Genomic DNA, 15221 nt, shown 5'->3' on the forward strand with positions numbered 1-15221 from the left:
CCCAGGGCTGTGACTCAGCACGACACTTTGTAAATATGCATTAAGCAAATATTCCTTCCTAATAACACAATTCAAGCATGGAGACATTTAGTTTCAAGCAGTTATTAGAGAATGTTTGTCATGTGCTCTCTGTTCTATCTGAAAGTTAAATAGTGAAACCTTCTGCAAAGAGTTCAGGTGGCCAGCGAAGAGGCCCTTCCCGCTGCACGTCTTGAGGGCTTCTCTGTTGGAAAGGTCACAACAGCCATAAGTCGCCCTCTTCACTTTTGAATGCAAAATGGTGCTGCCTAAGAACTGGGGATGCTGATGGATACAGATTGATGAAGGCTCTGGATTTCAGGAGCAAGAACAAAAGATGGGAACCCAGGAGAGCACCTGAGGAAGATTCGTATAAGAGCAGACATCACCTACGTGGATGTGAAACAGAGAAAAGAAAATGGATATCTTCCCATAAGTAAGTTTCTCGCTTGTATGTCTCACATAGTTAAAATCACGTTCTAACAAAGAGGTACAGCAGAACTAGCCACCTTGAGGGAGGAGACTAAGAAATGAACACACGAAGCAAATTTCAATCGAAACAGCCAGAAGATAGTCGGGGGTGAGTAGGGGAGGTAGGCTGGGGAACACAGCGGCGAAGACTTAAAAATGAGAGTGGGAAAAAATGTGGCAGGGTTTTAGAGTCCAAGAGAGATAAAAAACATGCATAATATTATTCAGTCCCCACAACCCTGACCAAGTGTTCCGACCTTCTATAGCTTTGAAAGTGCTTTCACATTTGAAGATGCTCACTGCTTTGCGGGATGGTTAGGATAGTGTTATCCATTACCTCGGTTTTATGGATGAGGAAAACTGAGGACCAGGGGAGTTAAAGCAACTTGCCTACATCACCTGGGCAGTAATCAAGTGAACTGGGATTCACACTCAGGACTTCTGACTCCAAACCCTCTGTTTTCTCCACTGTCTCTCTATAACTGCTCAGTGGTACAAAGGCTGATATTTTATAGCCAAGATGCTTGTGATACATTGCTGATAGTTACTAGAACTAAGCAAGAGTAGCACTAGAGGGTCCAGTCATTCCAAGGCTGACAGCAGGGGGACTGGGGTGCTTTGTAAACATAAAGCAAGGTCAAGCAGATTAACTTTTTCTTGTCAATCATATTTTAAAGGAGAAAAATGTATCAATATGGTAGTTGAGAGAACAATCTGATGGCGATATACAATAATCTGCGTTAAATAAAATAACTTAAAAGTCATTTGAATATGGGATATTTTATAAGCAAGGATGCAACAACACAGTAGCAGACTTCTCTACTTCCATGATGTGAATCCCATTGCAAAATCTAGTTTTTCTTAAAGATATATGAGGCGTCGGGCAATCTGCGATGGGATGAAAGGAACAGAATGCTAACTTCTGTTCGTCACTTCCTCATCTAACACTCACCATCTCTCAGCCTGTTTTGCAGTGTGTTGGAAAGTCTTTCAAACCACTGAAGTCTGTGGAAACTGCAACTGACTTACATGTTTATTCATATGTCCCTCTGAGCTCTCTGGAATGTTATTGCAAGGTATAAAAGAGGTTAGAAACAATGGTTACGTGTCTAAACAATTAGAATCAACAAAGAAAAGTGATCAAGATAATAGTTTTTCTGGTAAGTTGATAATTGAAGAAATGCTACATATAAACTTAAAATGAGCCAGGATGGTGTTGAAATATTTCAGGGAGAGATAAATCCCTCTCTATACGTATATCCCCTAGTTCCCAAATAACTTGATACAAATCACCCCTTTTGTCACAGTAGATGACATTTCTTCTGGGCTCTCTCCTTTTCTTAATTTCCCACTTTGAACTCACCCCAACTTGTGTTCGTCCTCAGCATCCCATTAAATTCTCCTTGGCAAGGTCTTTGATGAGCTCCATCTGGCTGATTCCCAAGGTCAGTTTTCTCTGCTCATCTCATTGGACTCTCGGAAGCTTTTGAAAGCTAATCATGTCCTCATCAAAGCACTCATCTTTCTCAGCCTTTCCTTTTGTTTTCTTCCCCGCCCCGCCCTTGGCGCTCTCTCAACTGACTGCCTTCTTAACTTTGAGTCCCGCAGTTTTCTTTTCTTCTCGTATTTTCTCCTGGATGAAATACTGTGTTCCCATGATTTTCAATACCATCTTTTAAGCTACAAATACCTTTGTCCTTCCCGTGTCCTTCCCATCACAGGAGGTGCCGCATATCAAGTCAGTCAAGCCAGGCACCGAGGAGTCACCCTTCAGCCCTTATTTCTCATCCTGCCCATCAAATCCATCAGTGTTGCTACCCGCCCTACCTCCAAAATACACCTTGATCTGCCTGCTCTTCTCTGTCTCCACTTCCGCTTCATGGTCAAAGGCATTCTTATCTCCTGTCTGAATGACTTCTGTAGCCTCCTAACAGTCCTTCAGCTTTCTGCTCCACGCCCTCTCCCGCCACCCCTGGATCCTAATCCTTTCTCTTCCAAACCATCAAATTAATGGATGGATGGATGGATGGATGGATAGATGGATGGATGGATGGAGAAAAGATCGTGACAGTTGTTTTAACCATCATCATTTACTTCTATTGTCTTACAAGGATCTTTTCCCTCTTCCAATTCCATTTTAAGAAGCATATCTCTTGCTACATACATGGGTTTTCCAATCCTACGAGAATATTCCAAGCTCTTTCCTACCTCAGGACTGCTTCACTTGCAGTTTCTTTTGGCTGATACATCCAATGACCCTTCAACTCCTCACAGGCCACGTTCCTTCTTAACTTCATTTTTCACCCTGTAGAGCATTTCAGAAGGCTTCCCAGGCCAACGTATCTAAAGAATTCTCTCTCCCTCACATGGTTATTACCCAGCACACTCTTAGATTATTCATTTGTTCATCATTCATCATCTGTCTCTTCCATAGGGTTTAATCACCACAGGGGCAAGATCCACATCACTCTTTTTTCAAAAAAAAATTTGGGTGGTGGGGTGGGGATGATTAGGTATTTATTTATTTAATGGAGGTACTGGGGATTGAACCCAGGACCTTGTGCATGCTGAGCACATACTCTACCACTGAGCTGTACCCTTCCTCCCACCCACTGCATCTATCTTGACCACTTTCATATCCCCAGTATCTAACAGAGGTCCTGGCCCAATAGTGGACATTCACAAAATTACTGATGAAAGACTGAAGGAGCTGCACTATGGAAGCCAAACAAATCCAAAAGAAACGTGACTCGATTTCTGTTTTCGTTTTGCTGTTTTGCTGGGGAATACTCCGAGAGAATTTGGATACACAAAGGAAACCATCTTGAATGGTTCAATTGACAGCCAAGAGGATGAAGACAATTTAGAGGCATGCATGCCTATCACTAATAGAGGGGAGAATCTTTTAGGGTGATTGCAGAGTTAGAAAATGCACCCCAGCAGGGGGCTACTCAGAGGAATGCTTAGCGAGTATATGCATAGAAGCGTCTCTCCGTATCGAAGTCTCATAGAATGATAAATAATTTCTCAGAGGGAACACTTTATTGTTTGTGTCCTTGCAAATTAAGCTGGACAAGACACTGGAAGATTCCATGGACTAATAAAATAGCAATGTGACTGCCATTAAAAGGTTCTATTATAGGCTGAGCAATGAACCGACTCCAGGAGAGAGCTTTGATCCCAAATCCATTCAAAATATCTGTGTAAATGGAACTTGAAAATAATTAATTTTGAAAAATGACTTATGAGCTACTTTTGCTTGTATGCCCACAGAGAAGACTGACTTCATCCCCTAATTCACAAGCAAAAACAAAGCAAGGGCAAGCCTTTCTTTACCACAGCTCCCTGAGTTAAAAAAAACTTTTTTAAAAGATAATTCTGCACAGTGATCAGCTCTATAATGGTTTCTGTTAGTGATGGAGCCTCCCAGTTCCCAAGTGTGGCCAGAACATTTTGTTTAATATCCTAAATATTGATTTAATATTACATTCAAGCTTCTTCACCGATATTCAAGATATAATGGTAATGAAATAATAATCACCCAATCTTGCAGCCTGAAGTGCTCCTTACGATTTTCAAAGGGTTTTCACACACATCATCCCATTTGGTGATCAGAAGAGCCATAAGGAAGGCACCTGGGATGTGACATTACAGCTAAAAGGTTTTACTTTCCAAAACCATTATGCTGAGAGCTCTACAATTCACGTCCAGAGGAAAACTGGTGTATAAAAAGTTAGCTGATAATGGTGTCCCTTTTTACTCAATTATAAATTGAGGGAGATTTATCTGAGCATGCGTTGGGATGCACTGTTAAATTTATACCTAAATGTTCAGAAAAACTGGAGGAGCAAAATTTGGTTTCAACCAAAATAAACTGTGCAATTTACTATCTAACTCTGATTAGTTATAAGAAGAGCTAAGGCAAGCTATGTCAGGAGAATAACAGAAACCACTTCATGTGTTTACATTTGACCAAAGTGCTTCATAGGAATTCAAGTGATGGAGGAGCTGAGAAACCACATAAGAGACCACGAGGTAACCCAGGATTCACAGGATAAGGACCTAAGCCCGGGGCTTAGGCACCTGAAGGATGCTGGAAACACTACGTAACTGGAGCCAAAGGGACAAGAGGTGCTGCCAAAAGCAGAAAGAGCAGGAGAAATGCCCTGAGATTCTCTCTTCTCCCCAACCTCCAGTCTCTCAGTGCTTCCCAGGGGCCAACCTTCTCACCCACTCAGGAGCCAATGACACAAGAACCTATACCAACCCCAGGAGACACAGGGGAAAGAGTGAAGAATGGATCCTAGACCTTCACACAAGTTGGGAAGACTTTTGAGTAAGGAAATGTGCCGTACTGAGATCTACCAGCTATAAGCCATCGAATAAATACAGGTGCTCCAATGATTCGAAACCAACACTGCCCTATCTTCTTACACTGACATATCCATCAGTTTTCAAAAGAGAAATAGAACCACGATCCAAGAGATTTAAACTATATCTCATAGTCCTCAACGACTTAGAATGATGATGCCTCTTTCCTTCCCCTACGGGCTCCACAGCACCCAGTAATTTTGTTGCTTTCTGAACATACCACGCACTAAACACATTTTGCTCATTAACTGACAGTGAATGACTTGAGTGCTGATGACAATTTCATTCTTCTTAACCTTGAGCAAAGCAATTAGAGGACACCTAGGACTGGAGCCATGGAGGGACATCCTACCATATGAGTATGGAAATTCATCCATCATTGTGGAATTCTAGAGTTTTCAGAATTGCTTCACAAGGCCATTCTGGGAAGGGATAGTTTGGAAAATGGAAGATAACATATTGCACAAAAGAAAGGAACAAATTAATATGAGGGAAGGAGAAAAGCTGGGTATGCTTTTATGCTAAGAAACGTCATGCATTCATTAGACTGTCTACACTCAGTAATTGGGGGTTAGCGGAACAAAGTGCCCTGGAGGCTCCCCACGGAGCCTTTCTGCTAGCATTGCCTTCAGGGTTGGGGAGCCTCCCTCTTTCTTTGTTGTCTCCTGCTTATGTGAATAAATGCTTCCACCCACTCTTGAGCTTTCTTTTTTTCTCCTTCAACTCTTGTGTTTCCTCGCTCGCAATTTCCTCACCAATACTGCATTCTGTGCTGCAACTGGTAGCTTTCGCCCTTTTCTTTTTCTCCCTCCCACCACTTCCCACTTGGGAAATTGTGAACACCCACTCCTCTGGAAGCAGCTTCCTGAATTTCCTGAATTACTATGAACATCTTTCAATTCTATCCTTGAAAGGATCGTGAGGCATCTGGCTGTCCTCTGCTGTCCCAGCTTCCCAGGAAGGAGGCTTCTGGGGCTGGGACCTCCCTTCTCACTCCGAGCAGAAGACTCAACTGCTCTAGGGCACAGTCTGCTGCCACTTATATATCCTCTCACTTGTGTCTTCATGTTGTCTTCAAAGTCACCTTAGGAGACACCACCTGGTTGTTGCTGATCCCTACTCTCCATGTGGAAAACTCTAGTCATCCTTCTGCTTCTCCTTTGCTGTCAGATACCATCCTCCCCACTGGGTGACTGCGGATACAGTGTAGCAGAGTTAACAACTCACTCTGCTCATAAAGGAAACCGTGCCACGGACTTTATCTTCACTGCCACCGTCCTGTCTCCAAAATCGGCTAGACGTATACATCCATACTTCATTCATTTCATGTCTTTATACCATAAGACCAAGTGTCTGTCCAGGGTCTGATGAACTCAAAAGTTACTCTCAAGGTAATGTTCAGGCACACTGCTGTCTCTTTTAGACAGCACAAATTGATTAGGACAGAAAGATTCTAGCCCTAGGTTTTCTATGCGCTCGCTCTGTAACCTTGAATGAATGACTTTACTTCAAGGATTTTAGCAACTTATCCATTGTACAGAGGTGTTGTGAAGATTAATTAGTTCATGTTTTTAAGGTGATTTGAGGATCTGCTAATGAAAGATGCTATAAAAATGCTAATTTTTATTATTCATTCCCACATCTATACATTCTCTTTCAACTGTCTCCTAAAATGTTCACCCTAGGCCATTACTATTAAACTCTTTGAAAGAATGAAAATGAAGAACTGAATTTTCATTCTGAATCCTGAATTTTCTTCCTTTTCAAGATGTAAGTCTTGTGATTTCTAAGTCATTTAAATGCAGCTCTTTGGGCTGAATCAGACTTATATATGATTCTTACACTTAATAATAAGGATATGGAGATTTGGAAAAATTATGAACTGAAAAAAGCAGAACTTGGAAATACAGTCTATTATTCAAGCACACACAACCTGTACACCATCAAACTCAGCAAGGTTTTTAGGCTTTTAGATGTAAAACGTTTTTATAACAAGCAAAATGTTTTAAGGCAATTCCATTCTAATCCCTCCAGCACATTTTAAAGAGCCAATCTATGTAGAAGGTTCCATGTGGTCATTATGATTACTTAACGATGTCACCTCATTACATGCACACTCACTGAAAATTCTTTTAAGAACTTTTGTGATTTTGCATGGATGTTATGTAGTTTGTGCTTATATGGTCATTACTGTAGTAAACCTGCTCACCTCTGGTATATGCAACTTAGAAACCAAAACAGTAGCTATTGGACTAATTAGAATGATGGAATGTTTTTGTCCAGAAGGAACTCCAGTCACCTTGGCATGAACTTAGTCTCACTGCCCCTATGCCATCGGTTCCAAGGAATGATTCTTCTCAGAAACCCTATTTGTTTAAGACTGATCTAGAATTTAGGGATTTATCCTAGAGCCCATCTATGTGCCCATTTTGATCTAGAATTCCCTCTATACGGTTGGGGAAATTCTCAAAATACACTACACATCAAATTACTCTAGCCTTTCAGGATCTCCCTTCATCTTGATCTCATAGAAGCACAGCTTTGTGGGGAGAGGGGAGGAGCAATAGCCTCTGGGCACTTTTGGACACTAGAACATAGGGTTATCAACCTGTTTCTAATGGAAAGAGTAGGCAACCAATTATAGTGTCTTATGAAATAATTATTATATTAAAACAATTGGCAATACATATAGAAGAATGCCTGTATTGCACTGTAAATGGGTTATATGCAATGTATCATCAGTGAGTTTATAGCAAAACTTTCACGTAAAGGATATAAAAGTCACATGTAAAACAGTAACAGGATGTGTGTCAATAGGAAATTAGGCATTATTTGTCTCACTTGACTTAGATCTTACCTGATTAATTGTAATACAACATGAGCGCTATTGTTACTGCTCACTCCTCGTTACCTCACTTTATGGGTAGAAAAAAAGCTAAGGAGAGTTCTCCTTTTTATAAAGCCATTGGTTGGACCTCAGAGTTCTGACTCTTGACTTGCTCAATTTATATCCCTCCTGAGAGTTCACAATTTAAGACTAAAAATTTTTGTGGTCGTAATTCTGTAAGAGCTAAAAGCAAAACATTTACTCTGAAAGATATTGATCTAAGGTACTAACAAAGTTTATAACGAGTGTAATGGTAGACCACATCGGAACATTCCAATTTTGTTATTTTTAACAGCTGCCCTCACACAGAAACTCCAGACCTTGGTTTCAGTTTGTAATGCCCTCCAGAAACTACTTTAACCACCAAAGGACCTCTGGTATCTGAGAAACATCAGAAGGATCTTCTGCTTTTATTATGAGTGCGCTACTTGGTTCCCATCATGACAGAATTATGACTGATAGGTATCTTTTTAAGTGGAGAGGGTTCCTTTTTAAAAATATGATCTTGAGAAAAGAGATGGTGACATTCTCCTGGGAAAAAAAAATATGTCCAGAATCTTAATCCCAAGGTGCCCCAATTCTTACACAATACATATCTGCAAAAGCTACTGTGACTCTTCTCCCTTAATCCCTACCCCATGAATCAATCTCTCTCTCTCTCTCTCTCTCTCTCAATATCAAGCAAAGGTTTGTTTTATCGCTTACTTCTAAAGAACTCATTGATATTGTGGATCCAGTTTCACTTCTCGATAATCCTGCATTATCATCCAACTCAGAGGCCATGAAGTTCTTCACAGCTGTGCGAGGCTCAAAGGGCAAACTCTGCATATGTTCCTGGGGTGCAAGATGTTGCTCTAAGTTCATATTGAACTGGTCCATGACAGGTGGATTCATGTTGAATTCAGGATTCACCTTGTAGTGCAACAGCCTTTCATGGGGCAGGGTTTCCATGCCAAGATTCATTTTGCTTTCTTCTTTCATCGATGGCTGGGTATTTACAGAACTTCTGGGCATCACAATATAGTCACTCTCCATCATTCTCTCTTGAGGATGGACTATGTCCATGTCAGCGCCTCTCAAATTATCATCTGTACATAAGTACACAGTTCTCCGCAGTTCAGTGTTCTCTTTCTTCAAACACTGATTGCCCAGCTCATTCATACCCATGGGCATGTGCAGACCCGTGGGCTGTTGAATAATGACTTTGGAAATGACATTTCCAGGCAATGTTGAGTAGCTTAGCCCTTCAGGGTTTGTTCCCTTTTCTTCTTCATCATCATTTAGAGAAATCCTGGAGAGGGTGCCTGTTATTGTGGCTGCTCGACAAGGACCAATATCCTTGTGAAGAACTGTGAATTAAAATGTAAAAAGTTCATAAAAGAAAATTAGCATGCACTTACCATGTATTACTATATTCTGTTGTTTCTTGTTCTACTAAACATTTTCCTTAATATAATAAAAATTATTTTAAAATTACATATTTTTTTTTTGCATTTGGTCCAGATTACTCAATTACTCTTTATTGATTTTGATATGCTCTAAGAGATCTTAGGTAGCCCGCAGCTAAAACATATCGGAAAATTGAGTAACGGGCTTTCAAAAACCTCAGTGCCCTCTCCTTAAATAACTTTACCTAACTTTTCAGGGGAAAGGCAGATTACCAGAGAAGTTTTCCCCATTAATCTACTGTAAAAGGCTTTATAAAATTATGGATATATTCATAAGAATCTGACTTTTTCTTAAATGGTTTTCCCCTAACGTATTCTACAAGTTCTATTCAGTAAAATACTTCTTCAAAGAGGTAATCAATGAGCATTTCATCCTACTGCATCAGATATCCCTTCAAAAATTATGCATGTTGAAAACTAATGAGCATTTATCTATGAAGTCCATATGGTCAAGGTAGATACAAGGTTCAAATGTAGTTATCAACTTCAGTTCCACGTAGAAAAAGCAAGATCAATCCATATGCTCCGATGTCCTTGAGGAAGTATAAAAACTGTCAACTGACTTTAAGCAGGAAAAAAAAAAAACCTGCATGAGCCTCTAAAACCTCCATTCCATCTTAAGCCTGGAAATAATGAATGAAAAAAATTAAAAATGCACAATAACTTGTAGTAGGAAAGAGAACCAAATGAAAACATGAACCGAACCAAAGAAAAAACAATCAACAAAATCAATATACGACTTCAAAATTCTTTATTAAAATATATTTTGGGTTTTTTGCCTCTATGTAAGAAGAAAGTCATAGTTTATCTGTAACAGAGGCAAAATGACTTGAAACATGCTTAGTTGTGAAGAGCTGTCAGTTTTGAGAGAATGAAATTCTGAAGAGGTATTCTTGGTAATGCTGGTGTTGGAAGAATACAGATCAACACTGCACACAAGCTGGTTCAACATGTGCACCCAATGCTGTCCTATCAACAGGCAGGGTCATTGTCACTGAACATTCCATTAGGCGAGAGATAACTATAAAGTACTTGGTTTATTGTCTCCGCATGGAACGTTTCAACCATATTCAATTTTACCCGTTATTATTCAGTTTTCAAATAGGATCCTAATTATTATGCATTAAAGTAGAGGCTGAAAAATAGAAGATTATGAATGTCTTTCCCTATTACAGAGAGAAGCCTTCACATTATTTCAAGACATGCATCATTCATGTAATATCCTGTATCTTTAGAGATACTGTATTTCATTATTGTATTAGACCTCTTTCTTTTTAGAAGCTAAAGATGTTAAATCTACAGCACATATTTTTATTAATCCACAATTTGATGAGATTTTAAAAATATATTTAAATATTATATAAAAAAGTAGAATAATACAGTTTAAAAAGGTTATTTCCAGACTTTTTAAAATAATATAAGTAGTAAATTGTGGTTGCCAGGAACAATTTACAATTTAACCTCTGAAACTATTCAGGGATAAAATTTTTTAAAATAATAGATTTTGTAACATTTCAAATAAATTACCTTAAAATATCTCCAAATTCAGGGAAAAACATATTTAATCCTTAGCTGTATGTAAACATTAATTCAAAATTTATTGCAATACATTTTAAAGGTGATTTATAGGAACCTATTATATTTAGAACATATAGACAATTTCATACTTTCATGATATATTGTAAACTAAAAAGTAAATCTTAGTACTGAATATTGATTTCATTATCTGCATTTGTATAAAGTACATTTAGTTTGTATAAATGTAACATGATTTGCAGTTATAGTCAGCATATTTTTCTTAAATGATACAGCCATCTTTACTGAAAATTTATATATCTTAAATATTTGGGGAAATATAATTCTTATGAAGTAGTGTCTACTCTATATGAGAAATGTGTCTGGTTGGTAGATTTGCTTGAAATGGATATCCAAATTGTGAGTATACAACATAAACAAATCGACACCACCTACACATACAAACACCATGTTGAAATGATGGGAATTTTGAGAGAAATTAATCAAGTTGTGAAAGGCAAAATGCAAAGAAACACAAAACAAAAAGCACCTGAATATTTTGCAGACTCAGATATATGTTCTACCCCTTGGAGAGTGAATTTCAACCAAACTTAGAGAAAGATTATTTAGAGACCATAGAAGGAAATGTCTAGAAAAATATAGAATCAAGTTCTTGAGAAGCTCAGCTAAAAAGGGCACAGATAGAACATAAACACTTTAAGAGAATTTTCTTCTAACAAAATAACAACACTGGCCCATACTGAAAATACTAAATCACAGAATGCAATGAATCTGGGGACAATGGGTAACTTAACAGAAGAGAACAAGATACATACAATTCCTTTACTGGTAAAGTTTGGATCAAGCTTTAGAAGGCATTCTCATCAAACTTTCAATGGCCAAAGCCAATTTCAAATGGGTAAGGGTGCTTACCTGAAACTAGTAAGAAAATAGCAAATAGAGGTAAATGCAAAGGCCAGACTTTTCTTCAAGGGAAAACAAAAACCAAAACAAAAAAAAAAACACCCCAAAACCTTTTCATAATCACAGCCTGGGAAATCCCTGACTGCCACTACAAATTATCCTGGAGATTTGAGATGACAACAAGTTGACACTAGTATTGTACCAGCTGCTATGCCATCAGATGCAAACACAGACACCATTAATATAAGCGAAGAGCACACTGTGTTTCATGCTGGCTAAGAATGTATACATTTGGGTAACATTTTTAAAGTTATTGACACCTTGGAGGCTACCTGGGGCACGCAGCGTGCCTGAGAGGATGCTGTGAGGAATGAGTGAAGGAACATGGTTTGGAGAAAAAAAGATCTGGATTGGGCTAAACAGTATTTGCTTTCAAACAGTTGGCAAGTTAGATGAAGCAGATATTCATTCTTATTCTAGAAAGCAGCCCTAAAACCCATGATAAATAAGGGATATTTTGTCCCAATATAAAGGAGCATTTTTAACAACTGGAATTATTCGAAAAATGAAATGGGTAGTGCCCTTTCAAAACTTTTGTGTCATCTACACTTGGTGAGAGTTGAGCCTCAGGCTGGAGGACAGCCTTCAGGGACATGGTCAATGAAATCCAGCACCTAAGGCAGGGTGTGTCACACACTCTGTCCGGATCCCTTCTGAAAATACAACTATCACACACACATGCACACACACACACTCACAATGGTATTTCGTCCTTACAACAACCTATATTCCGTAGGTGAGGAAACTGAAGCACAGAGACTACATGAGCAGCCTTCTACCTGGCAACCAGTAGCGGTGGATGGAAGTCTCTAAGTCGGTGCCTTCCTGCTGTCATGGTGCTCCCAATTAACCATTTGCACGTTCTCTTACCCCCCATTCATATTTCCTCTCTCTCCTTCTATCTCATTCCCTCCCCCTCTCTTACATTCTGCTTCTACAATGCCTCCACTTGAAAGACTCAGGTTTTTCATCTTCATGAATATATGACGTGTAAAACCACAGGATTTTCTTTAAAATCAAGAACCATAAAAATGATTCAGCATCTAATGACTCTATTTTCAAAATTCAAATAGTCTTACCTGATCGACAAGCGATGTCTACATCCTTTTCAAAGTCTGTCTGTAACAAGAAATAATAAGACATAGAATCATCATTTACATACATTATATCATTTAATGAAGACCTCAGTGACGTTTACAGATCAAATTATCTGAAGTTAACAAGTATCTGACTAGGCAATATCAGGACATCATTTTGCGCAAAGGAAATTTCCCAAGGAATAATCAGACTGCTTTTAAGAGTATGTTCTAGATTCTGCATGTTGGCTAAAATTAGTGGAAACACAGCTCATGATTTTAATAAGGCAATACTATACCCACTGTTGTCTTCACTCAGGAGACTAACATCAGATATACAACAACAGAATTTTAATGCAATTCCTTAAACCACAATAAAAAACATTGGAATGTGCAGTATTTTGAAGATACTTAAATAAACATCTTTGCTATTTGTATTTTTAAGCATTCATTTGAATATGTGGTTTGTAATGTAATATAGTACAGCTTTGTCAAACCTTTAATAGTCAAAATAAGCTCTTCTGATGCCCCATTTTCACAAAAATGTGACAAAAGGCTTTCAGGTTTAGGAATTAAAATTGAAGATTAAACGATCCTAATCTGGCCTGGAAACAGCTCGACCTTAGTTCCATCCACATATTTTCCAACAAACTTTTATTCTAAACAAATCCGTTTATTTTTTTTAATGATGAAATTAAGTTAGCCCATCTTAATCAATATTAAATCCAAGATATCCATATTTATCTCTCTGTTTTCAATAAGGAATTAATTATTCCTTCTCCCCGTCTTAGTTACCAGTGTATCATTTAGACTAGTTTTATGCTGCCTAATCCAAAGACACTAATCATAAATCAAGTATGTTACTAAGAAAACTCTATTTAAGCCATGGTTTTAATGACACAGTTCAAACCTTACTTCATTTCTGAGCTGTGCAGAAGTGGTTACGCCTAAGGTACCCCTCATCCCAGCAACGGTCAGCGCTCACGTACAAGAGCTGACCTTCCGCTGGAAGCGTGTCTGCCCCTCATGCTCTAGGGCAGTGAATCATGTCTTCGGCTGCCCACTGGCACCTCCGATGCCTGGGTGCTGCCCCAGGGATCCCGGATTCCTTGCTCTGCAGCGCGGCTCCTCTGAGGAGTCTCTTGAGCACACAAAGTCAGAACCACTGCAGGTCTCGCTCTAAGGCCAGACGTGCAGGTGCATAGCGCTCTGCTCTGTAAACACACGTGATCCTACGGATGCGCTGCCATCCCCAATTCTGCGTGAGGATGAACACACCCGCCGCTGTTGCACAGAAACCCCGCACTCAACACCCCTAGGGGCCGAGAACGGATCCTGAACTCCAGACAGAATCGTCATCAGGCATCAGAGTTCCAAGTCTGCCAACGAAGTGCAGTCAACATCACTCAAAATGGAACTTCGAAGGGGGAGGGTGTGGCTCAGTGGTAGAGCATGTGCTTAGCATGCACGAGGTCCTGGGTTCAAGCCCCAGTACCTCCATTAAGTACATGAATAAATAAATAAATCTATTTACCTCCCCCTCAAAATGGAACTTTGATAGTATTTTACCAATAAGAATATTTATTTATTCCCTTGAGAAATCATAACTTGCATTGAGCTTGGGAGGGGAAGTAAACGCTCACCATGATTTGAGCATGCCCATTAGGAAAAGAGCTTGAGGAATCAGCATTGATTGGGTCCTGACAGTTTCTCAATCGGCATCGAAAAGCATCTTGAACCTGTGAAAAAAAATGGCAAACGTTGGTTTTCTTCTCGCTTGGTAATGGCCAGATACTGTCTGTATTGGCAATCGACTGAGAAAACGGTTATCATTGTTTTTTTATGATCCAATACCCATTTTGTTTACTTAGTAATACAAACCCTGGTGCACCTGGACTTTGCTCTTTGACAAGGCAATTCATCACTTGCCATGATCTATAGATAGAAGTTCTGGGAACCGCTCAGCTGTCACAAGGCTATGCCTGGCTCAGTATTAATCATTCCTGCCAGACGGCAGGTTTATTTTCACTGCTACAAACAATATGTGTCTTTCAAGGGGGATTTACTGTTAGGTATGACATGATCTTCATCACAGCTTTAAATACTGTAAACAATGAGATTACTGCATGATCTTTCAGCTGAAACTGATTTGGGGTTTTCCTTGTGTGTCTGATGTAAGGCATACTGGGGAGAACGTTTCTGTCTCCCTTCAAGTACTAAGTGCCCTGATGTGAAAACACACACACACACACAAACACAAAGATAACAAAACAACTCTGTTTCTGGTTGATTGTCTTAAAAAAAATTCACTTCAGAAAGCTAAACTTCCTTAATACCCATTCACAACTGGATTCTGAGCCAAGAACAAACATATCAGGAAATTTGAAGACTGTTAAATCCTTTGTTAAACAAGTGGATAAACCTGAATAGATGAATAACAAACACACAAAT

The 15221-nt window shown here is 39.2% G+C and overlaps 1 protein-coding gene across 1 annotated transcript in view; it reads right to left on the reverse strand.

The window, feature by feature from the left end:
• The window catches only part of ADGRB3 (adhesion G protein-coupled receptor B3), a 684888-nt gene that overhangs the window by 18384 nt on the left and 651283 nt on the right, over positions 1-15221 (reverse strand). The window contains exons 27-29 of the mRNA XM_072965499.1: positions 14414-14509; positions 12774-12813; positions 8453-9096 (exon numbers count right to left, since the gene is read on the reverse strand). Of these exons, the coding sequence (XP_072821600.1) occupies positions 8453-9096; positions 12774-12813; positions 14414-14509 (780 nt within the window). The remainder of the gene's footprint in view (positions 1-8452; positions 9097-12773; positions 12814-14413; positions 14510-15221) is intronic.

This window comes from Vicugna pacos, chromosome 8 (assembly GCF_048564905.1).
Source record: "Vicugna pacos chromosome 8, VicPac4, whole genome shotgun sequence".
Classification (NCBI taxonomy): Eukaryota; Metazoa; Chordata; class Mammalia; order Artiodactyla; family Camelidae; genus Vicugna; species Vicugna pacos.